General features: G+C 40.6%; 1 protein-coding gene across 2 annotated transcripts in view; it reads right to left on the reverse strand.

Annotated features, from left to right (window-relative positions):
- CUNH1orf21 (chromosome unknown C1orf21 homolog) overlaps positions 1-17,376 on the reverse strand; it is a 219,730-nt gene that overhangs the window by 11,458 nt on the left and 190,896 nt on the right. For both annotated transcript variants that reach the window (XM_055319476.1, XM_055319477.1), the window contains one exon: positions 10,065-10,125. In XM_055319476.1, the coding sequence (XP_055175451.1) occupies positions 10,065-10,125 (61 nt within the window). The remainder of the gene's footprint in view (positions 1-10,064; positions 10,126-17,376) is intronic.

Here is a 17,376-nt window from a genome sequence, read left to right on the forward strand (position 1 = left end):
TCCCACCCTCAAGGCCTTATGCATGGTGACGGACCCAGCCAATCATATGTGGACAGAGTGGAGGATGTTGGGTTTGCCCCTCTTACTGCTCACGGCTAGCAGACTAGAGGGGACAGTGTGACAAGTGGTTCCCTTTCTTCTTCCCCACAGAGAAGAGCAACCTTGTTTGCTGGATCAGTGCTCACCATCCCTTCCCTTTTTCTTTGCTTTCAGAAAAGAAAGCACATGCCATCTATCTGGCCAGGAAGAGGACCACAACTCCTGATGTGAAGTCCCTGCCTGTAAAAGGCAGAGCAGAGTGAATTAGCCAGGTATGAGGGGGGAGAAGGCCCAGAGGGCAGGGCAATGAGGAGTGGATGTCCTGGACCTGGAAATGCAAAGAACATGTCCGTGTGGCTTCCCTCCTCATCCAGGACATGGCTAAGGTGACCAAGTTGCACCCCAAAAAAAGAAGGGAAAGTGCGGGTCCATAGGACTTCTTTGTGGATCTTGAGGATCCTACTGGCCTGATGAACCTATTTCTTGGGAATGAGCACTTTGAAGGATGACAACTGAGGGACGTCCAGAGGACACATGACAGGCTGGGGCAAGCAGAACTGACTGGATTGGTGGGGAATATTCAGCTTAATGGGAAACTCTGATTAAAACTGGATTGTCGGGTAGCCTGGGTGGCTCAGTGGTTTAGTGCCACCTTCAGCCCAGGGCGTGATCCTGGAGACCCAGAATCAAGTCCCACATCAAGCTCCCTGCATGGAGCCTGCTTCTCCCTCTGACTGTGTCTGCCTCTCTCTCTCTCTCCTCCCTGTGTATTCTCATGAATGAACAAAAATAAAGACTTAGAAACAAACAAACAAAAAACTGGATTGTCACGTACTTGGCCAACTGGCCAATGAGAATAATAATTAACAGAAGCCAACTGCATTTCTGCTCAGGACTATCAGAATCCTTGGGAACAGCGATTCAAATGAAATCTGAAACAGGACTGTTTCAGGTGACTTAGAGCATTTCTCAGATATTTGTGCTCGTTGGTCTTCTTCTACCAAATTGCACACACTGGAGTGCAGTATGGAAGCGGAAGGTGTGAGTAAGACTCAAGACCACTACGTCATCTGCTTTTTCCCACTAGACATTTTGTCATAAACACAGTCCTGTTTTCACAGACTTCTGTTAATTTTGAGAAATTTAAAGGATACAGAAGAGCAGAAAGGATGTAACAAACACTGTATTTCTATCACTTGGACATAAGAAGCAGTAATATTTTGTAACGTTTGCTTCTAGCTGCCTCCCTCCCTAATGAAACTGCCATCCCAGTCCCATTCCCCTCCCCGCCCCCAGGCACAACAATGGCATTGGGTTTAGTATGTGGCCTTCCAGCTCATTTTGATACTCTAACATCCATATCGTATTCTTACTATATCAAATAAACTATGCTTTATGTGTATATGAATGTTTAAATATGTAAAAATATGGCATACATATGTGTGTGTGCATGTGTGTGTCAGTAAATGGTATACAGCTGGTACTTCATAAATACTTGTTGAATGTCCATCTCTAAACAACATGGCATTTTGACATTCTTTAACTGGCATGGTATCATACTTTTACCACTCTGCATATTCCTCTATTCACTTAATAATATGGATTCAGATCTAAACAGTCCATTTATATATATATATATATATATATATATATATATATATATATATATATATACCTGATTCATTTCTTTTAACTGCTGTATAATATTGCACTATAGATCCCTACAGTTCAATCTACTCATTCCTCTAGAGGCAGACACTTAGGCTGCTTCCAGTGCATTCGTGCTTTCTTTTTACTATTGAGCACAGAATTCTGCAGTGAAGTCTATTGTACAGATGTAGAAGAATTTCAAGGATACAGACCCAGAAGTTTAATTGATGGCTTTGATGGCTTTTATTGGTTTGTATTAAGAGTCCTTCTTTATATATCCTGGCTACAGATCCTTTCGATGTTTTAAGGGTTGCAAATATATTCCAAAGTAGTCTACTAGAAGCTCTGCATTTGGGAATTATGAGGCTTCTTCAACAAGGGAGACACTGACCCATGACAGTCACCTGGCTCCTTGTGTCAATTTTCAGTGTAAGAACGCAGAAGGGAGGCAGGATATGGATAAATATCTACAAACCTCCAACAACCAGTTTTGGGAATAGGAGTTTAAAGAATTTTGGTACTCCTCTTTTGAGTCTATTTAGGAAAGTGGGATTAAGTGAGGGCAATCTAGAATTGTCTGCTCCAAGAATGCTTTTTCTAGGAATGAAACGGTATATGTCTCCACTCAACAGAACTTCAAAGAGAGGAATAAGTATTCATTAATAGCAATCATCTAAGGATAAAACCTTCAGGAAATGTATAGAACATAATATGCTTTGTAATTCCTTCCCAAATGATATAAATGGGCATGTACCATTCTTTGCTATAGAGGGTCCACTTAGTGGGAATTTTAAAGAGTTGGGGGCAATCGGCTAAGATGTTCTCTTAAGGTCCTCTCAAATTTTATGCTTCTAGATTAGAAATTCCCTAAAGGCAAGAACCCAACTTTTAAATTATGCACCCCTAGCTGATTTCTGGGTCCAGAGAATACATCTCAGTTATGCTCATTAAATGAATCAAAGGGAGTCAGTTTTATCATTTTAATGATTTCTGGGGAGATCCTCTTTCCTTTTTGTCTTGCTTTTTGTAAAAGCAGGTCTTAAAGAACTTATAAGAGCTCAAAAAAAAAAAAAAAAAAAAAAAAAAAAGAATGAACCCTCCAAACAAAAAATATATATAGGAATCCAGGCCACTGACTCACGGACTCATTCTGTAATCACTGCTCAAAAGCTAGTGCAAGGTTGTTTAATGGCTCTGAAAATGTTCACATGAATCTAATTCCTTAACACGTTTATACCACACAGGAGGGAGGCGGGTCAGTGCACATTGGAAAAGAATCCTCTCTTAATACTCTATATATAAGGAGACATCTGTACTGCAGGAAGGCCCTTTTGCTCAAACAAAATTCAGGCTGTTAAGTTCTGCATTTTCAGTTTCAGTTTCAGCTCCCTCAAAACCCACCTCCTCCCAACATCTACAAGTGGCCTGATCATCTGCATACAAACAACTGCAAGCCTATCCAACATATCAACTTCTCCACTAGAGTCTGGTGAATTCTCTTTAATTTCCCAGACAAGTTGGCATTATGATGCAAAAATTTCAGTGAGGAACCAGAGGATCAGAAGGTTAATAAATAAACAATTAGCCTGGGGTCTCAGCTATGATAGGAGCTGGGTCTCAGATCTGGCCCAGGTTGGAAGAACAGGCTCTTGTGTTTCTCTGTGCTGCCTCTTTCCTTGACTTCTCTCAATGGAGATCCTGGCACTGAACATGCTGTGCTGTTCTTTATTAAGAGCACCTCCTATCTTGCTGAGCCCTCTACTACAGGACATTTCTCTCCTTTGTATGTTTTCACTTCTGCTAGCCCCCCGCCCCCCTTGTTGGTACCATTCCCTTATTCGGCAGGTTTGCTAAGCATCTGTTCTGTCCCAGGCCCTGTGCCCGGTTCTGGGGAAAGAAAGACAAATGATGTCCAAAGACAAATCTTAGCTCAGAGGGCTAAGACAATGCCCTTGGCTACCAAATGCAAAGAGTAGAAAAGGCATACAGAGGAAGGGAAAGAGCCCAGGAAGAGGACAGGAAGGAGGAACTGAATGAGAACAAGTCAAAGGAATGATACACATCGACATTACTGTCTCTCTGCTCTGGGTGGCACCTTGGGCTGCTCTCCCTTGCCTAATTACTGCACCCACAGCACAGTGACACTATTCACTGACCGTGTCCCACACTGCTACTGAGTTCAGGGCACCATCAGCCACACTTCACTAATAAAAAATGGCGTGGTTCTTATTTGCAGTCATGTACCACATGGTTCTGGAATCTGAACTCTTCTCTGCTGCTTCCTAAGGAGCCTGGCTGACAGCACCTGAAGAATTCTTTGAAAACCAAGCCCTCCAGAAAAAAAAAAAAAAAAAAAAAAGTGAGCAGAGACGGAGTGTGTTGCATTTCTTTCAGGCTTGTTGCCTGCTTTACTGTCCTTGGCCTCACCATCTATTGCTATCAGCTACCTTCGGATCATAGCCCAGAGTGTGCAAACACTTTGCCAGTGGTTCCTGTACCAATGTTATCATCATGACAGTTCAGTAGGGAGAAAAACAAAACAGGATTGAGTCATATCCTTACCCTTCTAATTACAGCTCTGATTTGGCTGGTGAATGAGGAAAGGAAGGTACACATAGGAGAGAGAGAAGGCAAGGCAGGGGGATGGAGGGAAAGAGGACACAAGGAAGGTCTGGTTATTAGCAAAGGCGAGGCCATACTATGCTTACCGTGGAACAAGAGGTTGTTTAATGATACTGGCAGCCCAGCCCACTTCCAAAATACACATGCCAGCAAGAGCCTCTCTTTCTGCCAGTGTTGAGGGCTGTTGAGGGCTTTGGCTGTTACTAAAAGTGAAATGCAAGAAGGGAGGACACCCTATCATTTCCTCCATACATGCTGGGCAGGTTGCGTAACATTCCTTAGGATTTGATACAACAGTTCCATGTTTCTCCTCACTAGTGGGCACCAAGAGGCCTTACACACACCACCAGACAGTAAAACCTATCATCAGTTGCATCTGCCCAACACTGTATCTGATTCTATAGCAAGCCTGAAGTTACAGAGTCCCCTACAGGGATAGTTTATACTTAGAACCAAATATCATGGTTGGTAAATTACATGCTACTCTCTTCACCAGGTGAAGAGCAAATGGCTTTTAATCTCCAACACATCAATTCAAGATATGGTTTGGACTGAACTATAGAATATATTAAAAGGAAGAGCCCTTGAAATAAATTTATAAATGCAGACATGCTGTTTCTCACCAGCTATGTTGGTTCTGGGGCCAAGGCAATCAGGCCACTTGAGGAATGCAAACATTTTCTAAGTGTAAATGATTTTTAAAAAAATAGATGTGCAGGTCTACAGATGAACAAACGTCCTTTAAAATCAGCGGATTTTAAATCCAGAGCTGCTCTTTCTCAGACATTGCCCCCAAATATTACAATGAATAATTCCAGCCAACAGTGGCAGAGTCTCAAGATCACACAGGCTTAAGCCAGATGATATAGTAGGTATGCTGGTCACTCATCCTCAGGGGGTGAAGTATTATCAGCTACTTTTTTTTTTTAATTTTTATTTATTTATGATAGTCAGAGAGAGAGAGAGAGAGAGAGAGAGAGAGAGAGAGAGGCAGAGACATAGGCAGAGGGAGAAGCAGGCTCATGCACCGGGAGCCCGACGTGGGATTCGATCCCGAGTCTCCAGGATCGTGCCCTGGGCCAAAGGCAGGCGCTAAACCGCTGCGCCACCCAGGGATCCCTTATCAGCTACTTTTGAGAAGAAGGAAGGTAAGAAAAGAAGGACAATGGATTTGTGTGGAGTTTCCTAGTCTTTAAAACCAGAGATCTGTATCGATCATTGCTAGTAAGGTTCATGGGTACAGATGGGCCTGGATCTGAGGGAAGCACATCAATGAGATGCATCATAAAAAAATCCACAGGTTCTTGGCGTGGGGCTCAGGGACAGGCTCCAGGGAATTATCAAACCCAGACATTTACTTAAAAAAATGTTGTCTATATGATGCTCACAGCCTAACAAAGCTTACAAAGTCTTGCTTGAGAAAAACTAATCAGATGCAAATGGCACTGTACTGAGACAGTCTTTATTTAATATTAAGAACTATCTTTGAGAGGGTAAAAGACTCCTTGGTCATCAACTGTTCTTAAATCCTCGTAAAGCAAAGTATACATCCTTATTTTTGCCTGGAGAAGATACTATTATTGCAGATACTTAAAAAGTGTACTTACTTTTTTTTTTTTTGTACTTACTTTTTTTGCTTCTAACATGTAGACTCAAATGTACAGAAGAAAGCCTATCTTAAAATCTGATATGATCTGTATTATATTCAGATTCTCCTCCATAAGGCCGACTTTTAATAATCTAGATCTTGTCTTTTTCCTCTAACTACAGTGAAAAGCTAGAATTCAAAATCATTACTTTGTTCAGCAATAAACTGACATTTTCTTAAAGTTGCAAAATTAGACAAATGTCACCACTTTGCTTAAAGTTCAGGAGTCTGTGAATTGTCAGGCAAAACGACTAGATTCCGACAGAACACGGTTGGATACTGGAGTAAAAAATAATGAGTAAAAATAAATGAGATGCTCCTGTTGTTTTACAGGACTTTTCCTCTCCAAAAAAGAAATGCAGTAAAAATCAAACAGAGGCTATAAGCCTCTTTGGAATTCTCACTGCTCTCCTGACAAAAGTGCTCAGATGTAACTCGGTGTCCCGGCCTTCTACATGCCAGTGCAGCTGAAATGGTACCAAGGGTTCAAGAAGCTGTCCTGTCTGGTTAGTGGACCTCAAGTTTCAACACCTGATCTGATAGACACCTGTGTTCTATACCAGAGGACCTGGCTCACAGGGATGACGGGAGGGCAGGGGGGTGTGGGGAAAAAGCAGTGATGGACGAAAGACTCCAGTCAGTAAAACAATTACATTATAAAAGAAACCCACTTTTAAAATTAAGCTACTCAAGGCAAGGGACTGTTACCTACATATTTTGTATCCCAAATTTACCATCTATTTTCTATCCTGAGTAACGATCTGGTACTCAGTAAGTGTTAAGTAAGCTCTTTCTTTCTTTCTTTCTTTCTTTCTTTCTTTCTTCTTTCTTTCTTTTTTTTTTTTTTGATTTTATTTATTTGACAAAGAGAGAGAGAGAGAGAAAGAGAGAGAGAGAGAACAAGAGAGAACAGGCAGAGGGAGAGGGAGAAGCAGATTCCCCAATAAGTAGGGAGCCCAGTGTGGGGCTTGATCCCAGGACCTTGGGATCACAACCTGAGCTGAAGGTAGACGCTTAGCTGAGTCACCCAAGTGCCCCCAGTAAATAAGCTTTTCAAAGGCATTTTTGCTACTTGCTTTTCTTTGAGACCATAACCTTCTTAGAAAATGCTGGTCCGGCTATGGTGTAAAGGTACACTGCACTCGGGCACCATGATCATCTGTGAGCTAGAGCTCACCTCAGCTTTACTGTAAATAGTAGGCCATCTGATAGTCCTAGTTTCTTTACACTAACAATACTTTTACATCTATCCTGAGAGAGAATAGATTTCTTTTTGGTGTAGAGAGTTGAAGGGTAAATTGAAACCATGTCGTACACACACATTCACTAACTATAAAGGAAGAGTCAAGGAAGGGCAGGTTTAAATCTCCACACATTCGGTCAATTTTGCTTCTTATCAACTGAAGGAAGAAAAAGGAAATCCTGGACATTTCTGAGAGATAGTAATCTCAAAACTCAAGCCCTCTTAGAATGACTCCAATTTTCAGCATGAAGGTCTGAGGTGTTTTGTTTTATTTTTTATTTTTATTTTTTAAAGATTTATTTATTTATTTGAAAGAGATAGAGCGAGCGAGTACGCATGTACACATGGCAGGGAAGGGCAGAGGGAGAGTCTGAAGCTCAGGGTGGAGCCCAGCACAGGGCTCGATCTCACAACCCTGAGATCACAACCTGAGATGAAACCAAGAGTTGGACACTTAACCAACTGTGCGAGCCTGGTGCCCTTGTTTTTTGTTCTTTTTAAATCAACCCTATAAAACCTAAAGAATAGATCTGAGTTGCATTTATAGTTGTTCCTCATACTAGCTTGGACCAAAGAAATATTTAGGAATGGTGGAAAGTCAGGAAGATAATTTATAAGAACCCAACCTCCAATTTTGGTTATACAAAATAGGGTGAAGATGATATTTAGTCAAATGCATTATATTAAGAAGAAATGTTTTAATATTGGAGGCTCAATGGTTAAATAACCCATGAGACAGCATTTTCACAATGTTCAGAAAGATGAACTTTATAGATAAGAGGGAAGAAACAGGAAAGCCATTTCAGACCGGATAGAAAACTGCCTTGGAAATCTGTAACTGGGTGCATGTCACAGGTTACATAACAGCTCTTCTTTTAATATAAATGTATTCCATAGTGAGAAGACTGTTTATGTTGAATCTACAAATGCTTCTTTGTCCAGGGAATGTTCCATCCAACAAATGATCAAGTTATAAACCTTGCTTTTGTTGTGTTAGACACATCATACTCTATACCCTGGATGCAAAAGGAAAAAGGGAAATTGTATTTCAGATGGGAACAATGAATTCCAGTTTTGAGTAAAAGGAGGTAGAATTTCAGTTATGGAAACACACCAGAAAGGGATTAGATCATCTTAAATGCCTTGTCAGGGTTTGTAACTTTTGTTTAAAAAGGAACTTACTACTCAGGTTTCAATTTTTACAGACTAACTCTGACTACTAAGAAGATCTTTTTATTGCCACAGAGCTAGTGGAGGAAAAAAAAAATCCAAACAAACTGAGAAAGAAAAGGTCTTCACCATTACAGTGGGAACAAAATATTTATTCTCATGCTTCTCTTTACTAAAACAAATGTTACTGGCAAATTGAACAGCTTTTGAACTGATACGGGAAACTTGGTAGTTATTCCTGGATGAAGTTTTCAATCTAAAAAATACTAGATAAGCCAGGGTTTCACTAAAAAAAAGGGGGGTGGGGAGCCTGGGTGGCTCAGTTGGTTAAGCGTCTGACTCTTGATTTTGGCTCAGGTCATGATCTCGGGGTTGTGAGATCAAACCCAGCATTTGGTTCCACGCTGGGTGAAGAGATTGTCTCTGCCCCTTGGCCCCCACTCTAAAAATAAAATAAAATAAGATAAATTACATGCAAAGGAGTATTTATGCATAGCCAAGTAATGCTACAGGTTAAAGTTCCATTCTAATTCATCATCCATCTCTACCTTTCACATTGGCAACATAAGCTGGTCTTTTAATAGTGCTTTAGAAGATTATACAACTATTCCTTAAGGAGGTCCACTTCAGAATGGGGTCTGCTGCTGAAATACTGATGATTTTAACCCTTCATTATTTCCCATTGAGTGATATATGTCCTAACTTAGGAATTCATGAAGGAAGGCTGAGATAAAAGAGCCACAAAAAGTAAAAAATAAATAAAAATGAAAATGAAAAAAACTTCAAAGGCAAAACTGGCTCATGATGCCTTAACCATAGTTATGCTACTTTCTGAATTTAGAATTTCACTCTTTTTCAGAATAAGGTTTTCAAATGGTAATACTCAGATTTATAATTTTACTATTTAAAGTTCACCCCCCTGCAGTGATGAATTTAAATTCTGCAAGTACATAAGGCTTTAATTATTACCATACCCCATACTTCATTCAGCTGATTAGCATATGGCACTCTGGGATCATAAGTATGGGTTCAATTAGCACACAGATCTTCCTGTCAATGTAAAATCCACACAACTTCTAGAGAAGCAACTTGGGAGACTCTGCTTTTGGGGTCAGGCTGGTGAAGGCTACAAATCCAATCTGACTACTATTAGCCTTGCAAACCTTGGTAAGTTATTCACATATTCTGAGCCTTAGTTTCCTCGTCAGTAAAATGCAGATTATACCTATCTCAGAGCCATTTTCCCAAGGCAGGTACTGACTGCAATATATATGCGATGTTCGTAAAAAAACTCAGAGCAATGTCAGGGATATTGAACATGCCATAGGTTTTGGCGGGTACTAATGACCTTCTTGCTTCCAGTCTGAAGTGAGAGCAGGGCATGAGGTGCAGACAATGTGTAGTGAGCAATGTTCTGTCTCAGGCAAAGGCTCTTACTAGTCTCTATTTGGCCCTACACACATTAATTAATGATCAAGAAGCCTAGGATCTTGGATGCTCTAGTATACATCAAACATTCTCATAGTCACTTTTTTTTTTCTTGGCATGAGGGGAGAGTTTTATTTTAAGTCTCTACCCATCCCCTTACAAGAACAACTTTGTAACACAGAAATCAGAATATTATTACCTTAACTCATGAGGCAGTTAGCATATTTCCCTTGAAACAAGTGGTTAACTTATTTTACTTCTTACCTTTTCAATCTTTTCATCCAGCATTCTGAAGAATTCTTGTTGGCTTTCAGAGATGTGCATGCTAAAAAACAAAGAGTAGTTAAGTGCATATTTCAATGTTTTCTTAAACCTAGCTCCCTCAAGTGAAAAACGCTGAGTCCTTAAGCTTTCAGGTAGACATTTATTTATTGCTGACTTTTTCACTGCAGTAGTCTAAGTCATACTAAGGATAAATGCCATTACAGTAATCCTGTAAACGTGTTTCATTATAGTCTATCATTATAGTCTATATAGTCTATAGTTCCTATGATTTAAGGTATACAGTTTCCTTTCGATGTACACATTATTTACAGAGATGTTACTGGAGGGGGTGTGCCAAATTTTTTCTTCAGAAACACATTTGTGATTTTTTTTAAAAAAAAAGCATAGCCAAGCAATATAGGGCATATTTCAAGCCTGTGCGGGACTGTAAAAAGAAGATATACCCGTGTTATTAGGTTGAAATGTGTATTTTACAAAGACGGTCATCATTAGCATGGTATCTAGCTGGCAGCAAACAGGCAGACAATTGACATTGCCCCTGAACACTTTGTGCAGTGGTGACAGCCCATGCACCTTGGAAGTGAAATCCCACTGGAATGTACAAGTGAGTCAAAAAGCATACCTGAGTAGCACTTACCCTGTGTGTTTGTTTGTTTTTTTTTTTTCCCTGTGTGTTTGCTTGTCTAATACTACTTCATGGCATACTTAGTGAGACCGACATGGTTGGTGGGGACAAAACATAAGAAGGTAAGGAGAGAAGAGAAGAACCACAGATGGGAAGGGCATGGGGAGAAAAGGGCCTTGTGGCAACACAGTCTTAATGACAATGGTTTCCACACAGCAAACAGGTGTGGGTGGTCCAAGGAGGTTCAGGACTCTGGGCTAAGAGACACATCCCATAGCGTGTCTTCACTTACGAGAAGTGCTCAGTTGTGGCCGTGGCTGGGGATGGAAGGAGGGGAGGCTCTGGAATCACTTCTCCCCTGTGAGTCTAGGTGTGGAAGCAGCCCAACTGACCTTAGCATTATGCCTCATCCTTTAGGGGCCACAGAGAATGGCACAAGTGAACCCAAACCCTTCAGCAGCTCGAAGGTTTTTCCTTGTGTGTAAAACCAAGATTTAAAATTGGGAGCACCATGACATCAGCTCTGATATAAAAGGAAAATAGAAACTATCTGACACCAGCAATCAACTCTCACATATAACATGTAATTTTTCCTGTGAGGTTAATGTCCTGTTTCAGAAACTGGTCTTCTCTTGGTGCAGGTTAGAAAGGCAGGCCAGAATCTGGGATGATAAGACTATATTAAAACAATCTCCTCTCTTTCTCTGGCTGGGCAGAAAAGCCACTTTTGAATGCCTAAGTTTTCCCAGATTCCTCACAGCTTTACTTCAAGTGTCAAAATGTTTTTTTATCTGAGCCACTTCGGATGCAAAACTTCAAACTTTAATAGAGGACCTATCATAAACATTATGTAGATTTCACTTACTAGCAGCCACTCCCATGATCCCAAATCACAATCCCCCTCTGTAATGTTGGGACACCCACTGGAGCCTCTGAGGTGGGCAGAGCTGGCTCTCCTTAAGCAATGGGGCCTTAAACTGTGGGCTTAACTGTGTTCTCTGTCTGCTTTGAACTTTTTCTCATGTGTCTTCTTGTCAAGGAAGGTATTGGTTCCTTTTCACCAGGAAGGCTGCTTCTACTTCACACTTAGCACATCCAAGTCTGTTAGAGTTGTGTCTAAGGTTAGACACAACTGTGTCTAGGTTAGAGCCCCAAACAGGCTCTGGGGGTGGTGGGGGTGGGTGGGTGGGAGGGCAGGGGTGCAGGGGATGGGGGTTCCTGTGAGTAGGGAACAGGCATGTTCTGGTAGTTGCTGTGGCTGCTCAGATACGTTCTGGGCATCCTCCCTGTTCCTGGCCAAGCTCTTAGCAAATAAGGTTGCTGGACAGCTCTGGGTCCCAAATAGGAAAGGCATGAAGACATATAGATATAGATATATCTTAATATAGATAACCATGCACATGATCATGTGTGCACACACGTATCTTAATGTAGATAACCATATATGCATTAGTTTCCCTAGAGAGTCCAAGATATCTCATAAAAATGGCATGTTTAGGATTTGATGTTTACCATGGAAACTTCTGGGTTAGAGTTTTTAACATAATTGCCTTGCATATAACCAAAGGGCAATAAATATTTAATCAACTGGGACCAAGCGGTCCCAATTTTAATTCACGTGGTTCCTGACTCCTCACAGAGGCAGTTCAGTTTGTTAGGATGGGTGAGGTGCAGGCCTCAGATTCTTTATCTATAAAACCATCAGGCACCGGTCTCTGAGGTCCCTTTTGGCACTGATATTCTATGATTATTACCAACTTCCATTAACTCCTTAATCGAACTATCACAGCATGAAAACAGGGATGCTTGATTAGTACTCATGCATACTAGACTTAACAAGATTAGTCTTAAGTAAAAGCGATTCTGCAAATGTGTCTGCCATCCCTGGGATCAAGAAGAGAGCTCAGGGGCGCCTGGGCACTTGGCTGGCTCAGTCAGAGAAGCGTCCGATTCTTGATCCTAGGTCATGAGTTCAAACCCCATGTTGTATACAGACATTAAGTAATTAATACTTAAATGAATTAATTTCAAAAAAAGAATGCAGAGCTCCGTGGTCCATATCAGAAGACCAGTGCCAAAAGTAATGGTGAGGACCTCAAGATGCATATATAGTAAGCAAGCACAAAAACCCTAATGTTCCAGTTTTGTGTAGTTTAACTACATACTTTCTAACCCTTAAAAAATGCATTCCTTGATTAAAGCAAACTGAACAAAAGCCACTTAACCAAAAATTAATTAGTCAGGACAGGGTAACTCCATCTGAATCCAAACAGTGCCTAACTCTGGGGCAGATGGTACAGTGGTTAGGGAAGTAAACTCTGCCATTTTAATTTCCATGTGTGTCCTTTGAGAAACAATTCTAACCAAACATAGGCAACTGGCCTTCAATTGGTGCATCTCTACATCATACCCCACTGATAGAGAAATACTGCCTGCTTTCTCTCTGTGTAAGATCATCAGAACACCTCTGCCTCCCTCTGTCTCATTTCAAAACCTACCAAGAAGTATCTTCCATCAGACTGATTCACACAAACAGTATGTGGACTGTGTTAGCCAGAAAAGTCTAACAGAAGGGTGACTTATTTATTATCAAATCCTGATGCACCAAAAAGCTCTTTCAGATAAGCTCCATTGTCCCTGGAAGTGTGGCAGGTACTGCCAGATGGAGCAAATGGCTTGCATGAGGCCTTTCTTGCCTAACATCTTCAGTATGTGTAACCCGAAAAAGAGGTTTATTCTGCTGTTCTGGGGATTCCTTTCATAGACAAGCCCTGAAGTCCTTTCAACAGGTACAGAGGCAGCATTGTTACTCTGGGCAAGTAAATAAACTACTCCGTTTCACGGACTCCTGCCTAGATAAACTTGAACGTTCTCTTCTCGTGTGGAAACTCTACAAACACAATGGCATTAATATTAGTTTTTACCTTCAAGAGTACAAACTGCACTGTGAGAAACAGTTCTTAGGTGACAAGTCCATTCTTAAACCCTTTTCTGATGCACAACCTGGTGACTGTGAGTGGTGAGGGAGAAAAAAGCACACTGGCCTTTCTACCTTTTCTCAAGATATTAGAAATGGATAATTAAATTGTTTATGATTCAGCTTATAAAGTATGAATATTTGATGCTAAGATTAATTAGATCTAAAAATCTTTTATAAAAGCCTGTATGCTGGTACTTGATTTAACTAATAAAACTTAACAATCTCAGTAACTCCTATTTCTCTCTAATGAACTCAGCTTCGGAAAACACAAGGCTCCCCTAGAGTACTTCCTGTGCCCCCAGCTGGCGCTAGCAGAGCTCTTGTGAGTTAATCCTGAGTCATCCACAGCTCTTCTGACTGTGACTTCTCAGCTTCATGAGATGAGGGATGACAACAGTATGGAGTCTTAATGACAAGTAATCAAAGGAATGAAAAAGGTGGGCAAAATGAGCTTAAGAGCTGCAAGGTATATGGCTTTCCTTTTTAGTGACTTAAAAAAAATTTTCCAGCTAATAAAAACCTAAGCTATCAAAGTACCAGAAGGCAAGGTCCTGACTCCTTAATACTTCAACTGCAAAAATGAAATGCAATCACTCAGGGAGTTCCTGGCAAATCTTGGCTTGAATACAGTTATTTCTTTCAATAATCATCATCACCATTGCTCAGTTGGACCTTGGGGAAGTGGCTTAATCCTAATCCTCACATAATGACACACCCTTGCTGGCAGTTAATGCATGGCTTACTTTTATTTAGCCAAATATATATATTTAAAATAGAATAATAAGCACCTGCAAAACGAAAACAAAAAACAAAAGCCAGGACCCTGACAACAACCTAAATCTAACTTACTTCCCACCCATCTGTGTGCTTCCCCCAACTCAAGGGAACCCACATGCCCAACCCCCCCCTTTATAAAGCATTACCATATACATACTTTATAATGCAGAGAATTTATTTCGTTGTTTTTAACATTACAAAGAGTGCATCATGCTCTATGTAATCTTTCAGGACCTACTCTTCTAGTTATATTGCTCAGGTCTAGGCAGCCTTGTATGTTGGTACAGTGTATTTGTTTTAACAGTGTGAAGGCAGTGTGGTTCATTTACCCAATTTCCTGTTAAAGAGCATTTGGGCTGTTTCTAACTGTTAAGGTGTTCTTATCAAGCATCAGACGCTGGGATAGGTCCTGGGCATACATTATTTCATTTAATTCCCAGCCCCATGAAAGAGGATTTTTTTTCTCCTCTATTTTTCTCTGAGAAAACTGAAGCCCAATGACATTAGGACACTGGCCTCAGATTACAGTCAGTTAGAATGGATTTTGTATGTTTTTATCAAAGGAAGGTGTGAAGACTATCAGCCTTTTATTACCTACCTAACTTTATTATTAATACATCTCCTGTTACCAGGTATGGGATTGTCCTTCCACTACTGGGGAAAAGAAACTCATTATCTTATTTTATACACTGCAGAATAAATAACAGTTTCCTTGCTCCTCTGTGTCAGAAAGGAGGAAAAGTACTCATGGCTTTCTAGGAAGATTTCGTAGTTGAATTCTGGTAACCCAGGGTTTTGACTCATAGTTTAATACACACACACACAACCAGAGGATTTTCTTCCTAATTTTAATGTGAACACAAGAGCCAATTTAATCAACTTCTCTGAAGCTTTCAGAGTGTAGATAAAAGTGATTACCCGGGAAGTGGACAGGGGAGGTTGTGATTATGGCATAAAGTGTACCTAAGGGTGTAAAAATTGGTTTTAACATTCCACTGACAATGTAAATGAGAAGTGGATTTTAAATGTCCAGTTTTCGGGATGCTTGGGTGGCTTAGTGGTTGAGTATCTGCCTTTGGCTCAGGGTGTGATCCCAGAGTCCCAGGATCAAGTCCCACATCGGGCTCCCTGCATGGAGCCTGCTTCTCCCTCTGCCTGTGTCTCTGCGTCTCTGCCTCTCTCTCTCTCTCTCTGTGTCTCTCATGAATAAATAAATAAAATCTTTTAAAAAATAAATAAAATGTCCAGTTTTCTTTGAAAGTAAAAAAATTTAAATCCCTGAGCTCTTTCACCAACCTGAAGAATCCTAACCACCTACAGCACTACCACAGACACTGAGCCAGGGTGAGGTGATTAGTTTGAACTAGGTTATTTTTGTCTCTGTTTCCCGGGAAGAACCATACATAACACAACTTCTGCTTATGACTTGGATTTATGGAACTACTATTACATATACATAGTAGGTTTATTTTGGGGGTGGGCATGTTTATGTCAGAGGTACTAGTGGGATCAGCATCCTCAGGGAATTTGTTCTTATTTAGGTGGACCACCACAAAAGAGATTTGTAGCCTTGGGAAAATAGAGCCTCTTTGAAGGAAAGGGGAGATAGCTTCAAAGTGACACCAAGTGCGTTTTACTGCCAATGTAGATTCCATTCTAGAACAATCTAGAAAAATACTCATTATTCTCTTTAACATTTTAATTGTGCAATGCATAACACATAGAAAACATACAGTGTTATTTGTACAGTTTTAAATAATAACAACAAAAGGAACACCCATGTAATCACCACTCAGGTTAAGAAATAGAACCCATGGTCCCATTGTCTTCCATCCGGTGAGAAAGAACCATTCTAAGTTTTTTTTTTTTTTTTTTAATTTATTTATTTATGATAGTCACACACAGAGAGAGCGAGAGAGAGGCAGAGGCAGAGGGAGAAGCAGGCTCCATGCACCGGGAGCCCGATATGGGATTCGATCCCGGGTCTCCAGGATCGCGCCCTGGGCCAAAGGCAGGCGCCAAACCGCTGCGCCACCCAGGGATCCCAAGAACCATTCTAAGTTAAATGCGTTTTCCTTTCCTCGCTTGTCTTTATTGCTTTATCACATACATATGTAACACTGCATACATATGTAACACATCACATACATATGTAACATTATGTTCTGCCTGTTTTCAAACTTTATATAAATGAAACTATATGCAGACAGGGACTACCACTTACTTCCCTTACTGCACAACCTTAACATTCATGACAGTCCTCCATCTTGATATGTGGAGCTATAGGTCATTCATTTTCACTGATATTGTGCTTGCTTTGGCAGCACATACACATTTTCACTGATATGTAGGATTCCTATCATAAGAATATGCCACATTTTTTGCCATCCATTATAATTTGGAAGGACATTCAGGTTTTGCTTCAGAGCTTTAGGAGCTCACATAGATAGTGCTGCTAAGGACATGTCAACTATGTCCACTGGCACATATGCACAAGGGTTTTTCTAGGGTACACACCTGAGTGGGGAGTTGCTGCTGGGCAAGGTATGTCCAGGTATGATTTCAGTAGAAAATACAAATTGTTTTCCAAAGTGATTGTACTGGTTCACATTTCCACTGGGCTGAACACACCCTGGTCAACCATTTGTACTGTCAGACTTCTCTATTTTTGCCAATCTTGTGGTACGAAACGGTATTTTTCCTACACATTAGCTATTCAAGTTTTTTCTTTAATGAAGTAGTTGTTCACATCTTTAGCCTCTTTTTCTATGAGCAATCTGTTCTGTACTTTTTGATTTTATAGAATTGCTTTATCCATTCTGGAAACCCAACTACTGTCAATTATATGCACTGTAAATATATTCCACCCCTTCCTTTGACTCTCCTACAGTAAATTTTGATAAATGGAA

This window comes from Nyctereutes procyonoides, unplaced genomic scaffold, assembly GCF_905146905.1.
Source record: "Nyctereutes procyonoides isolate TBG_1078 unplaced genomic scaffold, NYPRO_anot_genome, whole genome shotgun sequence".
Lineage (NCBI taxonomy): Eukaryota > Metazoa > Chordata > Mammalia > Carnivora > Canidae > Nyctereutes > Nyctereutes procyonoides.